The 25185-nt window shown below is 38.3% G+C and overlaps 2 protein-coding genes across 3 annotated transcripts in view; both read left to right on the top strand.

Annotated features, from left to right (window-relative positions):
* Positions 1-1077, top strand: part of LOC143452376 (5-oxoprolinase-like) — a 109816-nt gene extending 108739 nt beyond the window's left edge. Inside the window, exons 3-5 of one of the 2 annotated variants that reach the window (XM_076953324.1) lie at positions 19-581; positions 645-727; positions 795-1077. In XM_076953324.1, the coding sequence (XP_076809439.1) occupies positions 19-581; positions 645-687 (606 nt within the window). In that variant the 3' untranslated portion in view covers positions 688-727; positions 795-1077. Of the gene's footprint in view, positions 1-18; positions 582-644 lie in introns of both variants that reach the window. The other variant, XM_076953323.1, reaches the window with a different exon arrangement.
* Positions 1078-2372: 1295 nt separating this feature from the next.
* LOC143451777 (uncharacterized) lies at positions 2373-24052 on the top strand. Its single transcript, XM_076952503.1, has 7 exons — positions 2373-3338; positions 9883-10067; positions 10191-11047; positions 11141-11209; positions 11325-11432; positions 19863-19949; positions 23775-24052. Exons 1-7 carry the CDS (start codon positions 3324-3326, stop codon positions 24050-24052), a joined length of 1599 nt encoding a protein of 532 aa, XP_076808618.1. The 5' UTR covers positions 2373-3323.
* The last annotated feature ends 1133 nt before the right edge of the window (positions 24053-25185 follow it).

Genomic DNA, 25185 nt, shown 5'->3' with positions numbered 1-25185 from the left:
ACGAAGCTTTCTGTTTAGGGGATCCACCTGGTCCAGGTGCTTATATCGAGTTACGAGTTGGAAGTGGTCCAAGCTTACATGGCACACATCCAACACCACGCCGAGGTCGCGGTCAGAAATCTGCTGCGCGACGTCTGCATGACAACGGACGGCGTACTTCGCGAGTCGGACAAGATGGACGACGGATCGGTGATCAACCTCCGCGTCGAGGTCGACTCGAAGGAGGGCAGCGCGACGTTCGATTTCGAGGGGACTTTCCCTATGGTGATAAACAAGTTGAACGCGCCGAGAGCGATCAGCAAGTCTGCCATCATCTACTCCCTCAGGTGCATGGTGGGCTACGACATCCCGCTTAACCTGGGCTACCTCGCCCCTATTCACGTCAACATACCCAAGTGGTCTCTACTCGACCCCGATGATGACGCAGCCGTCGTCGGTGGCAACGTGCTGACGTCACAGAGGATCGTTGACGTCATAATTAAGGCGTTTAAAGCGTGTGCGGCGTCGCAGGGTTGCATGAACAGACCTTTAGTCATGAGAGCATTGGTTATTACGAAACAGTCGCTGGTGGAGCTGAAGCGGTAAGTTCTCCGTTTTATGAATGACGTTGTGCGTGACGTAATGATGACGTGGTGATTTTGCAGGGACCAACCTGGCACGGTCGCAGTGGGGTTCACAATCACATGACCAACACAAGAAGCACTGAACCTGGAAATTTTTAAAAAAAGTGGAAAGTTATATTTTATTGTGACTTCATGTAGATGATTATTTGGTAAAAAGTTTGTTTATGGCAGATATCCGGTCGTCCTGACCTTCTTATAATGCAGGTGGTGGACCTGGATGTCAGGGTGAGATTGTTACGTCATAAAGGACAACAACACCTCTGAAGGGTGACGTAACATTGCTCATAGTTTTACCGTTTCGAACTTTCGAGTGAAGTGCGTGTTTCCTGCGGAGAAATTACTGTTTTGTGTTTATAAAACTTTAAAGATTGTTCGTCTTTCGCGCGCATTTTGCAACCGTTTAACATCGAATGAGGTGATGGCCAAGTAATAATAAACGCTTTTTAATTGTTTATTAAAAATATTTTTGGCTACTTGTTTGGTTATTTTGCCAGCTTCATATTTGTGAGTACAGGTGGAGGAACAATAGAATACAAATACTAGTCTTTAACCACTATAAATAACTCTAAACCAGGTTTGTTTGCTTAAAATGAGAACATCTTCGGTAAAACGGAAACCACGTTGACATTTTCCACCGGACAACTTGGAATAAATGAGACAATCATCACAAACTGGACATAAAGCTGAGAACGTCGATTTTGTTGAAGCAAGTTATTCAGCAGAAAGATTTTGCCAAGTGGACAGAAGTTATGAGCGACAAGTAGAATGCGAAGGAATTTTATATTTATTTGCTACATCCAGCAAGTATTGTTGCTGTAAAGTATGTCTCAAGGTGGCGCCCTGCAGCTATTAAAGCAGATTTCCAACATCGTTTTCTTCAAAAACAATAAAAACCTACAGCCCTCGTGTATAGGAGTCATATAAGAACCTCGACCACTTGAAGGAATTTTTGCTGGAACGTTTTGTTCCTGGCAGCGAGTTTATCTTATGGACGCCCGGTGGCGTTATAGCCCACAGTTGTAACGCACTTGGACAAGGCATTAATGACACTTGCTCCTGTTCAGTGGACCTGGTGGGTTGTTCTTAATTCAGGCGATAACTTATTATATAAAAGTCAAAGAGAAACTAATAAACAACGTGTGAGAATCAAAATATGCACAAAGGCTACCTCGGTAACCGGGACTCGAGCGATGAGAAATCGTCGCCATGTTTAAGACTTGCAAATACTGTTCTCAGTCCGATGACAACGATTATTATCATACCAAGCATTAAATAAGCCTTTCCTAATTTTATGATAATATTAATATTTACTTCTCTGTGCAGGGTTTCGTGACATATAAGTTAAATAAATTTCTCCTTCGTAGTCAACAGCTTTATACCTGCTGCTCGGTCTCCTCTCACACAGACACAACTTCCGTGTGGCCGTGAACTTGGTGCTTTGCTCCTCGGAGTTGTCTTTGTTTTGGCAGGGAATATGGAATTGTTAAAGCATGGAGTGAAATGAAAGATTTCATTTATAGAATAGAACGAATCTTCAATAATAAAGTTGAATGCACATTCACACAATTGAACTAAGTTCACGCATTCCCAGAACAGTACACGCGCACGCTCATTCACACAATGAAGTGCGTTCACCACAAACTTTTAAAATTATAACAGTGTGGTTTCTTCCATTTTCGAAGGCGTTAATATCGTACAAAGTATGGAATATGAAATGAAAGATTTTGCTGGATATGGACCTTGGAAAATTTCAATTCCATTCCACAGCATGTCTTGGTCTTTGGAATTGTGGGAACATCGCTCAAGCGTGACCAAGCGTTGAGACTGCGCATGACTCGTGTTTCATTCATTCTATCTGTGCTGTTGTGGAAAGTTCTTCTTTCATGTGGTGCTTTTAACATGTTATTCACTTATTTTGTCCGGGTCGTTGATTGCTCGGAAACCTGCAGGTTTTAAAGAGCCTAAGAAAACGCAACACTGCAACTGGTGCTTTACCGTCATCACCGGTAACATCAACACGAAACTTAATGTTAATCTGAAACTAACAAATCTAAATCCGTCCGTCGCCTCCTATCAGTGAACAGTAATTTGATTGGTTTAAATATTCCCACAACTTTATCGTAGTAATTAACGAGTTTTTCTCATCATACTTCGTTCACTCTCTTCATCGCCCGCCACTTTGTTGCATTTAGTTGAAAGTATGTTGTGTAGTTTTATATTGTTATATCTATGAGGGTGATTATGTCATCTGGAAAGTATCATATTTTCCTTCGAACATTTATACAATGTTTATACAAGTGCTTTAAAGTCTGATTTTATGACAACTCTGTTCATCAGTAAATCCATGTAGGCTACGTCACAAGGGTTATTGTTTCATCATTTGACAAATGAATCTTTCTGCGCAAGTGAATACACTAGTATCAAATTTTATGTGAGATCGTATCACATCTTGTAGGAAAGAGTTCTTCATTATAAAAGAAATAAGATTTTGTCGCCACTATCTCTGTGTACTAACTGCAGCTTGTGGTAGTTCAAGCCGTCCCTGGAATTGATTTCTTTTATAGGGACTTTATATTTTGATAATATTTTATTCTGCTGCAAATCCAGCATTTATCGTTTTTAAATTTATTTGAAGGTAGTTAAGCTCTCATAGTTTTAAGTTCATTTGTGAGTTACAACTTACGCAACCGAGGAAAAACCATGACGTCACAATCGGTGAGTCTATTAATGATCAAACAATGCAGTAATTTGTTGATTGTCTTGCTAGTCGTTGATGTTGTCTCGTACATTGACCGTTCAATTTACTTAATTTGTGTTTAAACATTCCAAACATATACAATCACATGTTTCCATGCTGGCTTATTATGTGTATGCAGTGGGATCCATCAATTCACGTGAATGTAACGCGTGGTAATTAGTAGCGGTAAAGTTTCAATTATTTCAGGCTTAATATGTGTTGGACTTAGGCTTATTTTCAATTAAATATTTTACAAAGGGTCACTGCGATTATGTTGTCAGTTATGGGTAAGCTGAAATTACCTTGGGTTGTGTCGCAAATATTAGAACCGAGGTAACTTTTCAGCATTCTAATACATTGAGGATCGTTGTAGTGATGTATTGACTTAAACGTCTGGTCAATACAATGGTTTCATACATTCATTATTTTATGTTTTGGTAACTCTACCAACTGTGTAGCTTTGTTTGAACTGAGACATTTTTTCATTTCTTAATTGTGACGTTTGCTCGTAACAATCTAAGCGCAAAGCGCGGTCTGGGCTTGGTTACAAATTATTTGGGATCACGTGAAGTGACCGTTAACAAATTCACCGGCGACAACTGGTAGTGGTCAACTGACCGGCAACAAATTGGCCGGCGATGAAATTAACCGTCGATAAATTGGCCGGCGATCAAATTAACCGGCGACAAATGGCCGTCAAAAGGTCAAAATTTTAATTCACTATCTAGTCGCACATCAGCTTTGATCCCAGCCAATTAAGTATGTGTATTGCAGTGAAGGTTGACTGATTTGTCAAATAACAGTTTGTGTAAATTTTAGTGCCCTTATTATGTAGTGTCATATGTGTTTTGTAGTGAACTTCTTTTAATGTTGTTACTCGTATTTCTCGTATTTCCGGAAATATTTCTGTTTATTTCAATAAATGTTTCAATGTGTATTGAAATAAAAAAAATTATTTTGTTAAAAACAAAGGAAATAGTTACAAACAAATATTTATTTTACATATCATATACTACCATCAACTTAAACAAAATAATTCAGCACTTGCACGGTCAATTTACCTCCCGGTCAATTTTCATTCCGGTAAGTCTGTTCCCGGTTAGTTTGTTCGCGATGAATTTACGTCACATTCAGTTGTCCCCGGTGAGTTTGTTCGCGGTCATTTTCCCGCGGTCATAGGTCATGGAACCAATTATTTAACCGCTGAATTTTTACCAAACTTTGTTAGACAAGGAAAGTTGCCGGTCCTGTCATGACCAAGCACCAAACGCAACAATTGACTTTTTAATTACGTCAGTTAGCATCGGTCCAATCCCACACTTAACGACTTTCTGTTATGGCTCATTGAATAGAAGTCGGTTGGTAACTTTCATATCTGAAACAGTTTTACAAAATACTTTAATAAGTTCGATTAAATTTAGTAAGATTTTAAATTTTAGACATAAAACTTTGTAGTTATCACAGACTTTTATATGAAGCCTTCCACGATATAGAGCGAAAGAGATGCTTTGTACTTAATGAGTTTGTCGTGAAACCTGGTTCAGCTTAAATTACAACAGTTAAGATCCCAACCATTGTTTGATATTTTCCCGCTTCTCCCCGATCTTTATTCTTTCAATTGAAACTTTATTTCATGCGACCGCTTTATTGTGACCGTTGCTACGTCAAAGAACACGCTTCTTAGAAATTCTACGTCATTAATTTGGGCTTTCATCAAATTTTTAAATTCTAAATTTTTCCCAGAAAAAATCTTATAGAGAAACCAGTGATCGGAAACGAAAACATATGAAAAGGTTTCACAGACGATGTGTTTGTTTTTGGTGTGTCGCGTCCAATGACCATGGTAGGTCTATTTAGGGATAGATGGTACCAAACTATTTAGCCTACACAGTGTTTCCAACGTTTAAAATAAAACAAAATGCACGATGGCCGCCGCTTTATAAACCGCCTGAAGATTGATTGTCCTGCAGTGCGGTGCTTTCCCCTGCACAAAACCAATCAACCGTGAACTCGTTCTGGCTTGAACTGAGTTTATCACGCAGCACTTTTCCGCCCGGAACTAATAGTAAAATATTTGGATGATATAATAATAATAATATAATAATAAAATTGAATGATTTGCTTAAAATAAAACAATGCTTCGCTTGACTGCACTTGGCTTGAAGCAAACTGCACGAAAACCTTGTTCACTCCGTCTTTGCGCTTAATATCATGCGATGGTGTTTGGAAAACTGGCTCATATGAAACTGGGTTTCGTGTTTATTAAGTGTGGTATTTTACTACCGGAATGAACAGAGTGCGTCTGAACTGCGCAACATCGGGTTTCATTGGCAGGTAGGCTTATTAGGCTTAGGCTTACAGAGAGCAAAAATTTTTTTTTATTAAACAGTTTATCAACACTAACCAGATAAAACATGTTGAAATGTTCCGATTTTTAATGGGTAGAATGGACTACGCTGTAATTCACTTATTTAAAAATTTGACCTGTAGTGTCGCATTAGGGTAATTACCGTCGAACGCAACGTATTCTTAAAGTGTTACGTTGTTAATGATACAGGTGGAATAAGCAAGATGCGGACTTAGCGATAAAAGCGTCAGGTTCCGATTTTATGTAGGGCGAGTCAACTACCGCTATACACGGAACCTGATCTGTGGTTTCGCATGAGGGAAATAACCTTTGAACGCAATATGTTTGAACTCTTCCGCCGTTATTTAGAAGCGACAACATTGGTAGATGTCATGAAAAGTGTTAAATTTAATCGTTAATTTACTGAATGTCTGATACAACACTCCATTATGGATGAGCGTCTGTGCACGAATTCGTTCCACAGTTTAACTTTTGAGCAATTCTTGTTCGTTTGAGCGTTTCTTCCTTCCAAACTAGATTTCCGGGCATGAGGTCATCAGCCATGTTATTGTATCCTCTTCTAGTCTTTTCAGACCACGCACACCATGTGGGGGCCGATGGATTGGACAGGCAATGATCACATGGTCTGCTGTTTGCTCTGTGGCACCACACTCGCATCCTGGTGAAGCAGCCAGTCCCTATTTGTGCATGTCTGAACGAAAGCGTCCGACGCCGGTGCGCAAGCGGTTGAGCCTGACCCAAGCAGTTCTTGCGAGGGACATTCCCGGTCGGTTTGGGTCGGCGTCGGCTATGAAGTCACAAAGTCTGAAGGTGTTGTTTTGCCACTCTGTGCTCAACATGTGGTTCATCCAGTGCGCCGCACTTAGTCCAAGGACTTCTGCGCTACTGAGTAGCTGTTGTGCGGCCGGCACAAAGGGGTGTCTTGATTTCAGTCGCTGCTTTCCAGGTGGTGGTCGCCGGTCCAAAGCGCGGTGGGCGAGAGAAATAGTGGCGGCGTAGCTCAGCAGGTTGGATGCCTGCAAGGATTAATAGGTAGTCCGTTGGAGTGGGACGCAGGCAACCAGTTACAATACGCAGCGCGTCGTTTATGGCGGGTATGGGAGCTACGACACCACACTGGTGCGCAGTACTCGGCGGAGGAGTGGACAAATGCCAGGGTGGCTGTGCGGAGGGTTTTTGCGCCGGCCCCCCAACCTGAGCCCGCCAGCCGGCTTAGGAGTGCGACGCGCGCAGATAGTTTATTGCGCAGTAACTCCATTAAGTGTCGACGATACGTGAGTGCCCTGTCCAAGGTCACGCCGAGATAAGTGGGCTCGGCTCTGTAGGGCAGGGTTTCCCCATCAATAGAGATGTTTATCTCACGCTGTGCTTCCTTGTTGTTGAGGTGGAAGACCGCCGACACTGTCTTTGCCTTGAAGAGCTGCAGCTTCCATTTCTGGAGATATGCTGTTAGTGTTTGCATGTCTTGGCTAAGGTGCCTCTCCATCGACTGCCAGTCTCCGGCAGAATGCAGGAGTGCCAGGTCGTCTGCATAGGTATACTTCCTGGAGGTGGTGTTGGGCAGATCGTAGGTGTATGTGTTGAACAGGAGGGGAACCAAGACGAAGCCCTGTGGGATTTTGAGCAATGAATAAGCAAGATGGTTGCGACTTAGTCATAACAGCTGCAAGTGTTCAAAAGTTAGTCTATGGCATATGTTTGTTTTCGGAAAAAGACTTGTGGAGGTCGTTACAGCAGGTGCAGAGCTTGTCCGACTTATCCTATGCTATATTAACCTACTTTACCTGGGGAATTATATATCTGACTCTATCATTGCGTGCGGTTAGAATTCTCTAACCTTGTGTCAGCCGAAAGCTTTTAATGTTACAACAGATCTCGTTTACCAGAAAAGGTTTTATTGTAGGTGCTGTACACTTTCCGATTAGTACGCATAATTACAAACATAGTATGAAAACGCGAATTACAGCGAAACTGCTCGTGTAAAAGTTCGAGCTTATTAAACATGAAGCGATAAGAGCGGCAATATCCGACAAAAAACACGTAGGCTTTCAGAACGCGTGAAACGGTAAAAAGAGCATGCGTTGGCAATGGGGATTGAGTTCAGTTAAAACTGGCGCGTTTTGAAACAAAACTGGTAACCTACTAAAGGGTTTTCACATGATACCACATACGGGTAAACTATATACACAATACACGATTTTCACACGAAATTATTCAGACCGAGTTTCCAAATATCAAACGACAAATAAAATGTCATCAAAAAACAAAACTTCAATCAATAACTGGGTAATGGTATGAGGGCCGTCACCCAGGCCGCTACAGACTGACTTGAGTGGAGGGACTGACTTGACTTTTGCATGACTTGGAGTGGAGTCATGACAGAACAAGAGGAGATCTGCTTGTGGCGATTATAATTTATGCGATCAAATTGAAATACACGGCGGCGTGTGAATGAAAACTCTTGGATACAGCGCACAGCGCAAAGCTCTGGAACGTGACACATCAAACAAAACTTGGAAAGATTTGAAAACTATCTCCCATGCCCACAAAGCCATACGATGTCGCAAAGTACCCAGTACTCGTCTTAACAGGAATATGATTGATTGATCGTGTATGCCAAACGATTGTTGAAACACCAGGGAGTAATAGCGGAAAGACTAGAAAACATTTTGGCGATTTCTTCATTATTAATTGCGTATATGATGCGATGCGTAGATAACGGATTTATTGTATATATTGGATGAAAAATCTTGTCCGGGTGGTTTCCTACTCTCTTTTGTGCATTTTAACTCGCTTTAATCGCTTATAACGGATACATTCTATAAGGTCCATTGTAGAAAAAACAATGGAAAATACCTCTATATAACGGATCCATTCATCATTCCAAAGAAATCTATTTGTGACATTACAACTGGTATTGTCACAGAAGAAAGCTTGTCTCATTCTTCACACTCCAGTCGATCTTTCACTTGTATTGTGTGTACTCTACTGTATTAACAAGTATACCAAAAAAAGTTTCCATTTCACAGTGAAATAGTACACAGAAAATATACAGCACAGTTTGTTGTTTCTGATTTGAAAATGTCTTGTGATTAACTCTGGAGTGTGTGACGTAATATATAGGAACCTAGCGAGTCTACGTGGTGTGCTGAGAGTCAATTTCGTATATAACCGATATCGAGTGTAACGGATAAATCACGCTGAAGCCGACTTGTCTGTTATATGCGAGCTTTACTGTATTGTAAATGAGATCTGGTTTTGATTTAAAAGCTTAACTTAAATTACTTCAAAAGCGATAAGTCTTCTGCAGTTATCTGCTGTACAAAAGGATGGATGGTTTAGGTTAGGTTGTTAACATCAAGACTAAACTGATAGCTTTTCATCACTTGAACCGTTTCATGACGGATAAGGTAAACTTAATGTAACATAAAGTAAAATTGCTTAGTTCGGTGATCTGTCAATTCAACTCACAGGGGTTGGTTCGGTCATCCTGGGTTTAATGATTCTGGATTTAATCGTCCGAGAGCCGTTTCGTTTTTACCGCTATTAATAAGATTATGAAAAGTCCAACTCTTCTTTTCTTTATGGTTTGAAGGCCGAGTTCATCGTGTTCAGATATCTGGTTTATAAAATTTAAACGCATCAAACGCCTGTAGATGCTACCGATTTAAATTGCTTGCATCAGTCGGCCAAGGTTTGATGTAAAGTGGAAATCAGTTAGAGTAACAACCATGGGAAATTCATATCCCTCTAAGCGATTAAAAAACTTTGGATTTTGATGATAAACAATATTAAATCAGCCCCATATGATAATAACACGTCATTTCCGAATTATGATCGACCCTTTTTTAAACGGCAAACTCTTTCGGTCGTCTATGATTGTCCATGTAAATTATCGACAAAATTTGGTCCGTTTTTAACTGCAGCCGTTTTTGGCTTTTGTGAAATGAAATGTGAGATCCTTACAAATCGATGCCCTTAATCGCCTGCAGAGTAAATAAGAATCCAAGCGGGTAGATAATTGTGATTTCTACGCAACAGATAGGCGAGTGAAATATTTTGAAACATTTGCCCATAGATGCAATCACGCTCAGGTTCAATAAACCTTGATTCTGGTAAATATCCAATACAAACAGTGTATTGATTTTTGTCAGGCAAGCCCCGGCAAAATCAGATTATTCGCTGCATCTGAAATCTTATGCAACGTCAAGGGAAGCTTGCTTGGTCGCGGAGGGTTTGGTACTGTCCGGTTAGGACATCACCAGGTGTTGGGCAGACTGGCTGTGAAATGTCAGCCCATGCAAGGATCTATTACTGAGATGAAAGAGGCAAAGCAAGGGTGAGGTTCCCCGCAAAATACTTAAAGGCTTTAATGTGGTTATGCTTGGTTAATTGCGTCAATGCTTTTCAAATGCGAGAAGTACACATTTGGAATAAGTTTGGATGATTATTTTCGTTCCAGATTGTTGAAGGAGGTTAAAATGATTTTGCTGGCTGCTCACAAGCACGTCATCCGCATCGAGGGATTGATTGATGAGGAGGACTGGGTTGGAGTTGTCATGGAGCACATGTTAGCTGGATCACTTAACGATCTGATATTCAACCAAAATATCGAGACTATTCCTTATCCTCTTCTGCTCCGGATGTCATACGAGACCGCTGATGCCATCACTTACCTCCACAAGATGCTCAAGGATCTCAGGATTGCCCATGGAGACTTGAAGCCCCAGAACATTCTACTTAATTCGGACCTTCATTGTAAAGTGGCAGACTTCGGTGGAGCCGCTTTATCTCATCACACCAGAACAGCTACAGCGAGACCAGATATAACAGGAGAAGGGAGCCAGCACACTCTTCTGTTTTCTGCTCCGGAGAGATTGGATCCAGACTGCGACAGGCTCACAACATCCATGGATGTCTACAGTGTTGGTGTGATCTTTTACATGATGATTGTTAGGAAGTATCCTACAATTGCAAACGAAATCCTCTTCAGGATGACGGGAAAGTTTCAAGGCGTGTTCCTTCAACAGAAACTAATCGATGAGATCAAAAATGGACTGAAACGAAGGAAAGATGAACAAGGTGTTAGGATCATCTCTCTCATGGAGAGCATCATGACCAAATGTGTAGACAATGATCCTTCCAATCGACAAGCAATGATCGAGATACGTGACCAACTCCAAGAGCTACTGGAAACCATCAAACCAACCACCATAATGTTCCATGCCGCCAGTGTGGCCGAACAAGTTACCATCAGAGATGACGCACTTGATCAAGTGGCAAGCAAACCAATCAGTCACGTGATATTTGGAACAGGGCGTAAGCAGGCTTATATAATTTGGATGGTTGTCTACGATCATGTTGAAAAGACGAAAATAACAAAAAACATCGTTTAAATTATTACGTTTCTAGAATCTTCTCTGGGAGCAACAGTTTCAGAAACCTCTCCTAAACAGAAAAGAGCAAGTGAAAATGATTCAGGTTAATCTTGAATAATTTTTTCCCATTGGTCACTCGAAAAATAATATAAGTGCTATTTGATTTTGGGTTAAAATACAATTTTGTTTTGATCCCCACAAAGTGAAATTTTTGACAGGTCTTGCTCCCTCCACAAACTCAACACTAGATAACGGACGAAACGTTGGAAAAGAATTGGACAAACTGACCATAAAAGAATCTCCTCAAAAGAAATCAAATCCATCCGGTTTGTTGAAGTTATCAGATAAGATTTTCTGCATACTTTGCAAAAAGGGGTTAACCAGTTAAAAACCGTCATAAGAATAAATTTTGTTGATCGAATCAAAACTTTTTGCGGTTCTGATAACTTAAAAATGTTAAGTCATATCACAATGTTATAAAGGGTTCGATCTACCGCAAACCATTAGACCAGTGGTTCCCAAACTTTGTCAGCTTGTGGCACACTAGAAAAATTATTAAACGCTCGCGGCATACTTACAAGAGAAGAAAAGTTACTTTTAAAAATTACACTACTATATCGGCAATTCCATAATTGGTTTCATCGTCACATGTGCTTATTTATCAGCTATTGAAAGAGTTAGAAAGCTTTTGAGTCGCATATGCTTGTCTGCATGCCTTATTTTACATATTTATACAGTTCTTTTCCAAAATTCCATAAAGATTCGCGGCACACCTGAGAATCTGTGGCGGCACATTAGTGTGCCGCGGAACACAGTTTGGGAATTACTGCATTAGACTGAAACGTAGTTTAAGCTAAACCCGGTGGAAAGGTAGCCATGGAAACACTGGTCACTGCCATTGTCCTTTACCATCGTTGTCATTTCCGCCATTTTTAGCGCACCGATCTAACAGTGACATGTCCCAACTGCACCGCACAAAGCGCTCACTATTCGCAATTCGCATTGACTAGTACTTTTACCATAGACAACACATAATGGCTGTTTGGTTTTTTTGTAAAAATATTATACTCAAGGAACGTTTGGGTCGCGATATCTTAAGATTGTATTTGTGAGTCACAACAAAAATAATTGTGCACACTTGACATTTTGTGAAAATGTCGTTTGTTTTTATTTTTGAATGATTGGGCTGAAAATAATCAAAACAATAACAAAGTCACGTGATCGTTTTAATCTTGTCATTTTGTGTCAACTATGAAATCCTTCCAGACTTGCAACTGACAAAGTTAACTAAAGCGCTGCTTGCACAGCTCAATAGCTGTCTAAACATTTGCTTTATTGCCGAAGGAAATGTTGCAAAGTTAAAATGGACATTATCAGACTCAATCAGATATATAGCTATAAAATTGCGTCTGAATTATCAGGCTATCACTATTTCACCAGTCGAAGGCCAAAGTTTAAAATAACGATAATAAACCGATAGTGGTCACGTCAATAACCAAAGTTTCTGGATCAAACGTAGTTTAGGTAGTTTTACGTAGTTTAGGTCAGTGTATGAGAAAGATAGTGAAGAATCTGGAACCAGGTAAAACGAAATTTAACTGTATAAATAAGCTAATTTTTTGAAAACAATTATGTAGGCCTAGTTATAGGCTATCACTGTTAGCCAAGACTAACACAGATCTACATAACTAGCAGCTACCGAAATCCAATTGCGTTTTTTGATCATTTTTAAGACACAGCCGCTTAACTAATTGAAAAAATTGCATAAAATAATTGATTTTTTAACCGTTAAATTTGTTAATCTTTTCTATAATGATACCATACTTCAGCAATATGCTAGACAAGCTGGAATATGTAGCACTACATTTGTTTTCTTACTCAGTAATACTCTGGTTTGTATGAACTATGATATGACGTGAGTGTTTTCATTTGTAGTATGTGGGCAAATATAATTTTCCCACTCAACTTTTCCACTTCAACTGTTATTGCATTTTACAAAAACTTTATAGTCTATGTAGGTTACATTGTTGTTATACATTGAAGAAAAGTCGGATGTGGGTACTTGATGTACTTGTACTTTCAATGTATGTGTACTGTGAGTGTGATGTACTTTCAATGTACCGGTTCTGGTGTTTGGCACTATTTCAAAAAATTCATTCGTTACTTTTTGTAACTAAGTGTTAATTGTTAAATTAGAATAACTAATTAGAATTAAAATAACTAAGTTAAATTGGCACTAAGTGTTAATTAAAGTGAGGTTTTAAAAAACATACCTCTCTAAACCATAAAGTAACCGTTTTAGAAGTACGGAATACAGAATTATATTAAAAATAAGTAATTTGGTAAAAGAATTTGATACCGGTATCAGTACTGAAAACGTGCCACGTTACAATAATTCTGAACTATCGTATCGTGGTACTGCCCACTTCTGATAATGATGTACTTTGGAAAGTAGTTAACGTTTAACTTCAAGTATCTTAACTGGTAAAATTAGCTGAAAATAACCACAAACACATGACTGGGGGAAATCAAGTTCTTAAATGTTACAGTCGAATTAATGAAACAGTCGAATTATCTTGCCTTATCACAACCTATTATTGAATCAAATCGCTATGGTGTTTATAAGTTGTATGAAATGTTTCTTTTGTCATTGTCTCAATGTGGCAAATGCTGCACAGTATACAATGTTTACTCTGTTTTAAGAGATAATGATAAACATTGTTACAGTATTATAAATAATGTCCATTGCCAAATCATGTGATACTGCTGATAGTCTGTAGTTGTTAATGGAGTAAGAGTCAGTGGTTGCCTATTAATCATTTTCAGCCTTGTAACTGCTGTTATAAGCCGGTACTTAAATAAGGCTTTTCATTGATTTTCAGCAGTTTTGGATTGACACACAGTTCAATCAGGTCTGTTGCAGTTTGATAGCATTTTTCTAGCAGCACAAGGTGGTCATCAAATCAAACAAATGCATGTGATGTTTGTGGTATGGTTGCACCTTACTATAGACATCGTGTTTGTTGCGCATGTCTTTGAGGTTGAGTGCAGGTGGTGGAGGAATACATCAGTGGCTGTTTTGCACATGAGTTGTCATTCTAAGAATATAAATTTCATTAAATTTAAAACAGAGCAAATGTATTGCAATTTAAATACTAATTTACAAGTTTTTGTATCACAGCTGGAAATCATTTATATTGCCATTTTGCTATATACAAGTATTTTGACACTGAAAATCACAACTAAACATACTAGCAGAAAATTAGAATAAACTAATTTGGAGTACAAGCACAGTTACAGTCATCTGTATAATACAAATGTTTACAATACTATAATACATGGTTTGGTCGCAATTTTTCGATTGTTTTTTCAAAAATTTGGTTTTGAAACTGATAAATTCATACACTGATTCAGTACTCCTCCCCTTGTTATTATACAAGCAATTACAGCACTACTATTAAAGCAAGCAAAACCTGTTTCTGTTTAGTGTTTAGGCCAACAGAAAATAATATAGCTGAAATATGGTTTAGGCCAGGGCTACTCAACTATTTTTAGCAAAGGTCCAGTTACAAAAGTTCAAAATTTGCTTAGGTCCGTTATAACTCTCATGACATAATTACAGTCATACAAATGTATTAAAATACAGTATATAAAATAATATAATTCTGTGGATGGGTATTAATGTAATTTTAAAATATTAAATTCTCTGGAATTTTTTAACACAACAAATGAAATACGGTATATACAAAATCCGGTAAAGCGGTATTAGCAAAAGCAATAAGCGAAATTTATTTATTGTTCTGTTAGTTACAGCTAGTGGGAGAATTGGAATTTCTTGTTTCTTGCTAGTTCTTTAAATCTTGGTTCTAAAGTAGTGAGAGCGAGTCCAAGGCAGTGGTGAAGGTTTTCATTGGTCATGCAGATGCGAAATTTATTCTTTAAGAAGTTCATGTTTGAAAACGCTGACTCGCAGCTTTGCATTGTGACGTCAACAAGGCTTGTTTGAAATTGTGCTATTGTCTGCTGTTTTTTTGTTTTGGCAAATCAAAGATAAGGGATTTGGTTTTGTTAAAAAACTCGTGTTATTTATGAAGTCACAAATATCATTGTGCCTTCATAAAGTTTCTTTATGGGTAGCAATTAGCGCTTTGCTGATGATGGGCTTTACCCAGAAACAGCGCTGTCGAACGCTACATCTCCTTAGTTGCTTTGTAACTTGTGTAAACATCGTTTAATCAACAAAAGATGGCGAAAAACGCCGATTGACAAACGACCTATTAACAAAAACCGCTAGAAGACTAGTTTGAGCTACCACTTACACATTCGCTGATTAATTGAATAAGCAGGAATAACAAAACTAATGATGAACGATTTCATTTGCGTAAATGCTGAGACAGATAAGGTCCGAATTCAACACTGAAAAGGTCCGCATTCGGACCGCGGTCCGCCAGTTGAGTAGCCCTGGTTTAGGCAAACACTTATGTTATTTTACACTGGCCGCCCCTACCAACCCATGTAACAAAAATGATAGCCAACATATGGTGTGCTACACATTTATATGCAATAAAGTCGGCTTAATATGACCACCCGCTTTATATGACCATGTTGATGTAGTCCCAAATTTTGCCATACAAATGTCTCTGTTTACTATGACCTGTGTTTGAGTATTACGACCACTTTTTCAATATTATTCCCCCAATGTTTCTTTGTCAATTATGCAATGTGACAGGAATGATTGTGCCATGTGAGTTTTCTTGCGCATCATGTAAGAAATGTATGAGATTTTAGAAAGTTTAGTCAATTTGTTTCTGACTGTGTCGATACTGCTTGGTGCGTGGTGCTGTATCAGGCTTGCAGGTGTGGCGTTCGGACAATTTCATAATTGCAATAATTATATATATTGGCATTGCATAAAGTTTGATTTTTCTCCAGTCTAGATAATGTAATAATGTGCAAAGCTTGTAGCGTGCTGACATAGATTGAAGTGTTTCAAGTACCTTGTTTTCGTGGTGTAATATGCGACACGTGGTTTATGGTAGCAGGTATTGTTCTAGTATCTTTAATCACAAGCGTAGTTTCAAACCAATATGTGATATAGTAAGTGTGTCAAGTGGTTTTTTTTGTACTGGTGTAAAGCGGTTTGAATGCTTTGTGAGAAAAAGGCTTAAATTGGAACTGACACGTGATTATGGGCTGATTGGCTAAAAGCTGATTGGTCAATACTTTAGTATAAAAAGAAATGTTTTGTTTAAATCGCTCTCTTCTCTGACTCGTACGAATTCAATTCTTTCTGAGCATTTCCTTCTCTTGAAGTTCTGCAGAAGTATGCCAGATTAGGATCGAGAGACAAACTGCTTTGAACGGTCTGTTAGCGAGAAAATTGCGGCAGACATTTCAAAAATTCTCGAAGAACCAGTTGAAAGAAATCTCGCTAACGAACAATGACTATCATGCTACTGGCCTTATGGATTACGATGATGACGACGCTAGCCAACACTAGCCAAATCCAGCAACCAACACCGACCAGCGTCAAGCATCGCTCAAAAGAAAAATGGAAGAAAAATCATCAAGAAGAACGAAGTTATCAATCTGTTGTGGACACTTCTACATTTGATTCTGCACGCGATTAATTCTTAGCCGGTAAAGTACATTACTCATTTCTGAATAAATCGTAGCTTATTGGTGTTATTAGATATTAGCGCACATATGTCAGGATTATTAATAACAAAAATATTAAATACGTTTCTTATTCTGATTCTACCTGATAAATTTATGTCCCCAAGGACAACGCGCACGTAAATTCCTACTGTAGTTATATCTTATATTTGTTCTGCGTAATCAACGCATCATTATCATAAACGAGAACTTAAATTTGAACTAAAGTTAATGTATTCCTTATCCCCCTGTCGACTTCTATCTATACTTATTTTTCCATATCATGTTTTGTGGTAGATGATTTTTTATTTTATTTTATTTGCATGGACACAGGCTAACTAAGCCAAATACTTATCAACGGTCACTTTCACCCCATTGTCTACCTACAAAGCATTCTCTTAATCTTTTCTTACGCTAAGCACTTTTAGCTACGTTTTATATTAACCCACCTTTATTGCTTCATAAATGACTTACATAAGTACAAGCGTTAACAAAAACGCCGTACGATTATTTTGCCTGTTTGTCATAATATACCAGGTTGCAAACTGCCAGCCTGTATAAGTCAGAATCTGTTGATTTGTGACTATATCCCGTAATAACCTCGATTCACAAATGGGTACCGCATAAACTTGCATCAACAAATGCAAGCAGAAAACGAATTGGGGCGAATCGCGATATTAAGCATATTACTCAGACTGATCGAACTTTTATTTTCTTCTCCTGCATTATGCAAACCCTCTTAACCCTTACCCACCCTTATACTTACATTATCTTGCTATGAAAATTCGGTAAACCAAACGCGTTGTCCGATATCATTTGTGTCAAAATATTGCAATGCATTAGTTATAATGGCAATCATTTTATTCAAACTGTTTGTGTTAGGTTTTGTGTGCAACTACATTTACGATACCTTTATGTTCCTTTGGTTTATGGTAAAAGTATATAACAAAAACATATCAAACTATTAAAAAAACCCTTCTATATAACATAGTATTAGCGAAGAATATTTACTGCTATTTTTTCTATTGCATGTATCAATTCGTGTGACCTGTGATGACTGCACAAATATGACTGGAGGGAAAACAAATTCTGCATTCACATTGCAAGCTGCCAACAACAATCTTGCAACCTGCCAACGCCAGTATCCCTACCTCGAAGCTTTTTGGGTTGGGGGAGTTAATTGTGGCGTTCGGACAATTTCATAATTGCAATAATTATATATATTGGCATTGCATAAAGTTTGATTTTTCTCCAGTCTAGATAATGTAATAATGTGCAAAGCTTGTAGCGTGCTGACATAGATTGAAGTGTTTCAAGTACCTTGTTTTCGTGGTGTAATATGCGACACGTGGTTTATGGTAGCAGGTATTGTTCTAGTATCTTTAATCACAAGCGTAGTTTCAAACCAATATGTGATATAGTAAGTGTGTCAAGTGGTTTTTTTTGTACTGGTGTAAAGCGGTTTGAATGCTTTGTGAGAAAAAGGCTTAAATTGGAACTGACACGTGATTATGGGCTGATTGGCTAAAAGCTGATTGGTCAATACTTTAGTATAAAAAGAAATGTTTTGTTTAAATCGCTCTCTTCTCTGACTCGTACGAATTGAATTCTTTTCTGAGTTATTCTATTTTGAATAAGTAATTGCTAACAAATTGGGAATTGGAATCATGGTGTAAATATCCTAATTCGGACAAGTTATTCGGACAATATAGCAAATTTGAACTTATGAAGTTGGTGTTGATTTAAGAAGCAATATAGAGACAGTAAACGCAACGGAGTCAAAGACAATCATAGGAGTCAGACAATAAAACTGAAAGACTGGGTTTGGCTTAGGCCATCCCAAAACCATTACCACACCACCCAATCCCATACAGGTTTGGTTATTATGACTATTCCGATATTGTGACCAAAATGGTTTGGTCTAAAGATAGTTATAATAAGCAAAGTCTACTACATTAAAATGCAGTGTAATAATTTCGCTCATTTCTCTTTGCTAATTTGGTATTAGAAGATAGTTTTTACACGACCTCAGAGATGATTCCCCACCAATCAAACATCGGTTATTGAACAAGATTTAGTACAGTTCTCAGAGGTGAGCAGTACAGCAGTACTATAGTACCAAGTTATTTTATTGCGGTACTTTATTCAGTACCGATACCATCGGTACTTTAAGAGAACAGTACAGAATCCCTGCACTGAATTACTTTTTTCTAGAAATTTAAGTTCGTCCCAGTGCTTGGTACTTCTAAAATGATTACTTCAAGGTTTTCAGAAGTTTGTTTTTCAAAATTTCATTTTGATTGAAACTTGATTTCAATTTTAGTGCTTTTTGCTTTTTTTTAATCGAGTGAGTTCACATTGTTTTTGACCTGAAGTAACCTTTAGCGGGGCCATAATATCAGCAAAAGTTGCACTTGTAACATGATCCACTGCACGAAAAGTAGTTTGGTGCCGAGTACTGGCAAAGTACCTGACTACTTTTTTGAAATAGTACCAAATAACAGAACCGTTGGTACATTTTTTGCCAAGTACCGTTACTGACGGTACTTTCTACGTACTGACTGCCCACCCCTGACAGTTCGTGATCCATGTACTTTATAATAAAACAGTCTCATGCACAGTTTGCTTATTATTTAAAACAATGCGTTCTATTTGTTATATATAACCGTTATAAAATAAAAGATGCTCTAGCAACTGCTCTTAACATGCAGTCTGGAAATATTACTGCAACCCTTTTTTTTGTTTTTTGCAAAATATATACTGTACCTATTTCGAAGACTACTGTTTATCAAATTTGGATGAAAATAGTGTTTTCAAACTGTAGTAATCAGCATCAAAACGATATAACAATTGTTTGTTTTATGAGCAGCCATTCGCACAGTTTGGTAAACCAAAAAAGCAACTTCAGTAAATGGCAGCCACTCAGTCACGAAAATGAAAATTTGGTAGTACACAGCAAGTATATGCAAAAAAATGTGCGATATTTAAAATTAGTACAATTCACTGCATTCTAGCCTACATTTCATTGCAAGCCATTTCGTCTAGGCCTAGACTATATTTGTCACCTGTCAGTATTAAGCTGGATAATATTTTTTTTCCAGATGTTGCTGAGAGGAGGAGAATTTGGATAGAAGCACTAAAGTCGCAGCTGGTACATTTTGAGAAACTGCAGCTCATCGATTGGTATGGTAAGTTTATTTTCTGACTTTGTCCTAAATCTGCGAATAATTGAATAAACTGCATGTGCATGTTATGTATTATTTGCCGTAGACATGCATTATGTGCAGCAAAACACACATTTATGTTGAATTTCAAAACTTACCTTTACTTGGCCTAGTACAGTAAGGCTGCTGGCAGACTGGTGATGCTGTGAAAATATTTGTGTGATAATATTTTGTGAAACTTGATTGAAATGACATGTGGCCTATTTAGCCGAGAAATATTTCCACATAATCACTGGTAGATTAATACAGCAGCCTACTAGGCCAAGTAAAAGTAAGTTTTGTAATTTACATGTCTATTGCAAATGTATTGCCAGTGCTAGTGTACAGAGCCTAGCTTAGTAGGCTGCTGGTAATTCTGGTGAAAATATTTGTCGGCTAAATAGGCCACATGTCATTTAGATCAATTCTGGTTGTTGTATTAAGTTTATCTTCAGTTTAAAATGCCTGCTTCTTTTTTTAATTCGTTCCAAACAGATAATTTTAAAGAAAAGTAAGTTTTCGCTTTCAACTTGACTTTGTTGCTTAAACATGAAAAATTCCGTCTTAAATTTATTTCTATAACGCGGCGAACTACAACCGGTAAATAATTAACTATTATGTTTGTTTAGATGACGACGACAAACGCAGATATATTTCACTTTTATGCGAATTAAACGAATCCAGCGACATGGAACTCTTCAATATGGCGTCACTGCGCTTTCCAACAGAGATGAATCTGTTTCCATTGAAATTGTCATCATCGGAAGCCGCGATCTTTTGTGACGTTTTAAGCAAACAACGAAAGGAGTTAAAGAAGATTCATCTGAGCGACTGCTTCTTCCCTGGTGATGTGGAAAGATTAATTTCGGCGATCTCTGAGATGCCTGGAAAGGTTTGACGATTTATTCAACTTTATATCGTTTGCTTAGAACAGCATATGACGTCATAATCAATTGTTTACATTTGTTATAATGACGTCATAATCGCTAGTACGAAGATATTTTTCAAGGCAGTTTGTTGAGATTACTGGGCAGTGTAGGTCGGATATTTTGTGCTAATTTATATAAAATTGCAGAATAATTTTGCGACGGTTTAGTGATTAATTGAATCTACAAGGAATGTGGAACCTGCGATAAACTTGGTCGCTTAAAATTTCCTCTTTTTAATAAAAAAATGACAAAATTTTGTTGGATCAGTTTTAGCCTGGCATGTACCGGTTAATTTTTGGGTCAACTGAAAAGTTCTAATTTTATTAAAACTGAAAATATGTTTGCGAACTTATTATCAGGATTTGTTTCTACAACTAATACTCGATACCGGTTTTAATTGGTCGCTCAAAATTATTTCTATTTAATTCAAAAACCAAGAATTTGTTTTGGACCAGTAGGCTAGGCCTAAATCTGACCGCGTGGTGCTGGTTAGTTATTAACCAATTAATGGTAATATTAACTAGTATGTAGTAATATATTAGCTTCATCAATACACCAGGTTGTAGTTTACAAACATTTCATCTGCAGGTAAAAGAGTTGAGCATCAGTTACAACAAAATCAAAGACATTCCAGGACCAGAATTTTTCGCTAAAATTGAAAAAGTTCTGTGGATGTTTGGTTGCTTCGAAGATGGAAGATTCCCAAATTCGAGCGAGAAACAAAAAATTCAACTCGCCCTTGACCAGCTTCATGGCTCGGTATTCTTTATATCTTTTCATGTTTGTGTCAACTTGAACTTTGCACAGAAATTTAATTTTTAACCAAATTTTTAATTTATAGCGGTTGAAAGTTGATGTTGGTTGGGATGACGAAGGTAATCGCGTCTATCTCACTCCGCGCAATCACTGTTGACGTAATAATGGTAAGTAGGTTTCATTTTTAAACAGATATACATTATTTACTCAATTTTTATAAAAATTCCTTCCACACATCGATTCACTTTTATAAAAGGAATTGCGTCGTGGCCGGGATTCGAACCGTGGACTTCTGCAAGATCGAGCGATCGCTCAACCCGATGCGCCATCTACAGATTTACAAATTCATTGATAAAATTGAGTTATATTTGTACATAAACTAATAGTGATGTCATAATTATAATTGTTAGACATGTTTATTCAAATAAATATTCACTGCATTATGTTAAATGGTGAATTTGCTGCAATGTTTTAGATATGCTGATTTTTGTGATTTGAAGTATCCAGAGTGAGTTTTGTGGAAATAAAATTTGTTGTAAGACAGAAATTGGTTTTGTGTCAATATTATTAGCATCATATTTCTGCCCAAGCGTTATAAGTAGGGTTTTATCATCGCTAATTGCTTTGTAGAGTTCAGCTCTAAATTGCTTATATCTGCTCAAATCTAATGAGACTGGTGCTATGGCTTGTGGGCTAAAGCATCTGCCTCGAATGCTGCCTCTACCTTGTAACCAGTGATTAACAGAATTATTAGCTACCAAAATTTTTATATCAACTTGAAGCAGACAAATAACAGCAGTAATAATAACAACAATGCGACGTGTAGTTGGGACAAGACATCAAACACACAGAGTTATATCAGGGGATTAGCTCCCTGCTGCAACTTTCGCTACGAGTTGTTCGGCTGGAAATTTATGAAAACAGTCGCTGTTATGCGTTCCTGAGATGCGGAAAGAAACTGCGTCTTTGCTTACACTCCGTGCTTATGACAACCAGGTTAGCAAGCAGTGACGTATTTTGAATTGCGTTGAGGAGCGGGGAAAATTGTTTTAAAGCCCGCTTTAAAATACCAGTGTCTGCCCACTGTATGGTCCTATCAAAATGCGGGGAGTGAAAAAGTTTTGCTTGTTACGCTTGATTAAGTGCTTAACGACTCGAGATGAACTGTATGCTCTATTACTCTCATATTAAGGCAGGGGCATTTGAACGCGCTCCTATTCTTTAGGAACGATCTCGAGAGGTCGCTCTTGTGTCAACGTTGGAACGGAACCACGCCCGCGCTCCCTTTTAGGGGTTATTCAGGTTTATGGACTGCTGTAAGAACATTATTTTATGTAGTGACTAAAAATTATAGCTTCGAGACTAATTCAACAACAAAACGGTGAAAAAGATACAACTTAATACGCAACACAATGCACAGCAGCACGTCAGAACCTTGTTTTAGACTTTAGAGGTTCGATATAAACGCTTTGTTTTTAAGCTGACATCATTGTGTCAAGACTCGTAAGTTTGTCAATGTCGTGCGTGATCTACTTTCGCATGAGATGCGAAAGCGATATTTGTCTTGAGTTTTATGCAGTCTGATATCACTTTAAAAGCTTAGCAGGGTCACTGCCATACTTTCATACTCAGTTTATGGTTGTAACAATTGTTATGAAAGGACGGTTATGACGACACGTCATCAACATCGTTTTCTGATATTACCCGGCTTGGAAAAACGGCAAAGTTGTCAAAGAGCCGAGTGCAGATGTCGCATTTCAATCGCATCTACACAGCGAATTCATACAGATAAAAAGCTATTTAACGATGGTTTGTGTGCATAGAATGTACCAAAAAAGAAGATTGCGTAATAACGTAATTTGTAGCAAACATTCGTGACAGGAGCTCGGTTACGTGGTTACGTACGTTGCGTAATTATTTAAAATTTCGTGCAACATTAGCGAGCACACACACTTGGTATAAACCTATTGAGGTGCAAATGAAAACTCTCCAGGGAAGTTGACTCTCTTGCGCAGCGAAAAACTGGTAGTTATACCACATCATTTTCACGATGGCCAGTTAAGGTGAAAAGCGAGACTCGGCGGGGTCCTGGATGCATAATATTTGCCTCTTTTACTTTTATAAGATGTCAAAGAATTCCTCTTTCTGGATGAGAACTTCAAAGACTTTCATCGCGGAACTGAAAGATCGACGAAAGCTTCCACCTTTGAAGTCGTGACAGAGATGCCTCTGGTTTTGCGACGACAATTCCGGGCCATCTCGGCGTTGGTGATGGCTTTGCTGACGGCCGCTTGCGATGGCATCCTCACCCCAGTCTTCTGCATGAGCTCATTTCTCTTCGTTTGGCGAAGAAGTTCGAGGTCGCCGGAATCCCATTCGAAGATGCAGCTCGACATGAACTAACATTGGATGAGATACTTTAGTGCACCTCTCAGCTAAGCGACGCATGAAGCGCCAAACAATAAGCCACACGATAAGGTGAAAATTTAGAAATTTCCGCAGCGATTTTAAATGTAGCCTAAGTACGAAAATAAATTTAACTTTTGAGGCATTTTAAAGCGTTTTATATGAAGTGTAAAAATAGAAAAGTTTTGCGTCCCTCGCGTTCTGAGCTGGATGGTCGAAACGCAGGATATTAACAACCAGCCTTTAAGCACTTTCGGCTTTCTACGAAATTCAAAATATGGCTTCAGGAATGGGGCGATATTTTCTGCCTTAGCGACTGCTTTGCATGACGTATACACATGATGACGCGTGATGACGCATGACGTATACACAGTGGTGAAAACAAACCGGAACGGTCCGGAACACAGTTCCCGTAAATGAGTTATTGCCGGTACGGTGCACCTGCAAGGGAGAAACGCCAAGATGTCAAAAAGTAATAAGTTAGTTAGTTTAAGTAGAAAGGTAAAAGTTTTGATACGAAATGAAACAAAAATTTCCGTTTAAAGTTTTTAATACATATTTGCACTAAACGTAGTCACCGCTTTATAAACCAGCTCGAGACTAGAATTCTTTTACACTCAACGGCCGTGTCAATTTATCTTACTTGTTGTCCTGCTTTTAGCCCCTCTTGTTCAAAAGTTGGAGAGGACAGTACCCCTTTTTCGAAAGTTGAGACATGACCCACCTTAAAAATAGGCCCTACTCCTTGGTTATTGCTGCATTTAATAGCGTCAATATTTTGTTTCTCTGATAAATTTTGGAGTCTATCATGATATATGTTGCAAACACAACACTTCTTGTCAAGATTCTTGAGATAAACAGTGCATGGTTATGCCTGCATTTACTAACGTGGCCTGACAATTATAGCAAATATCGCAGCTACCGCCAACTAACAGCTAATGCAATCCAGCTGTCAGTTATAGAAAATTCTCGCCCAACACAGGAATCATTTAGACCTAAATAGTTTTAATAAGTCATATCATATAGTTTGGAAATAACATAGTTAGGGGAAGTATTAATAGGAAAGAAAGATATAATTCTTCGAGAGGTAGTCTACTCAAAATATGTCGCAAACGGTCTTTCATTAAAAC

The sequence above is a fragment of the Clavelina lepadiformis genome, chromosome 4 (genome assembly GCF_947623445.1).
Source record: "Clavelina lepadiformis chromosome 4, kaClaLepa1.1, whole genome shotgun sequence".
NCBI classification, from domain to species: domain Eukaryota; kingdom Metazoa; phylum Chordata; class Ascidiacea; order Aplousobranchia; family Clavelinidae; genus Clavelina; species Clavelina lepadiformis.
This window is presented reverse-complemented; position numbering and strand designations above follow the sequence as displayed.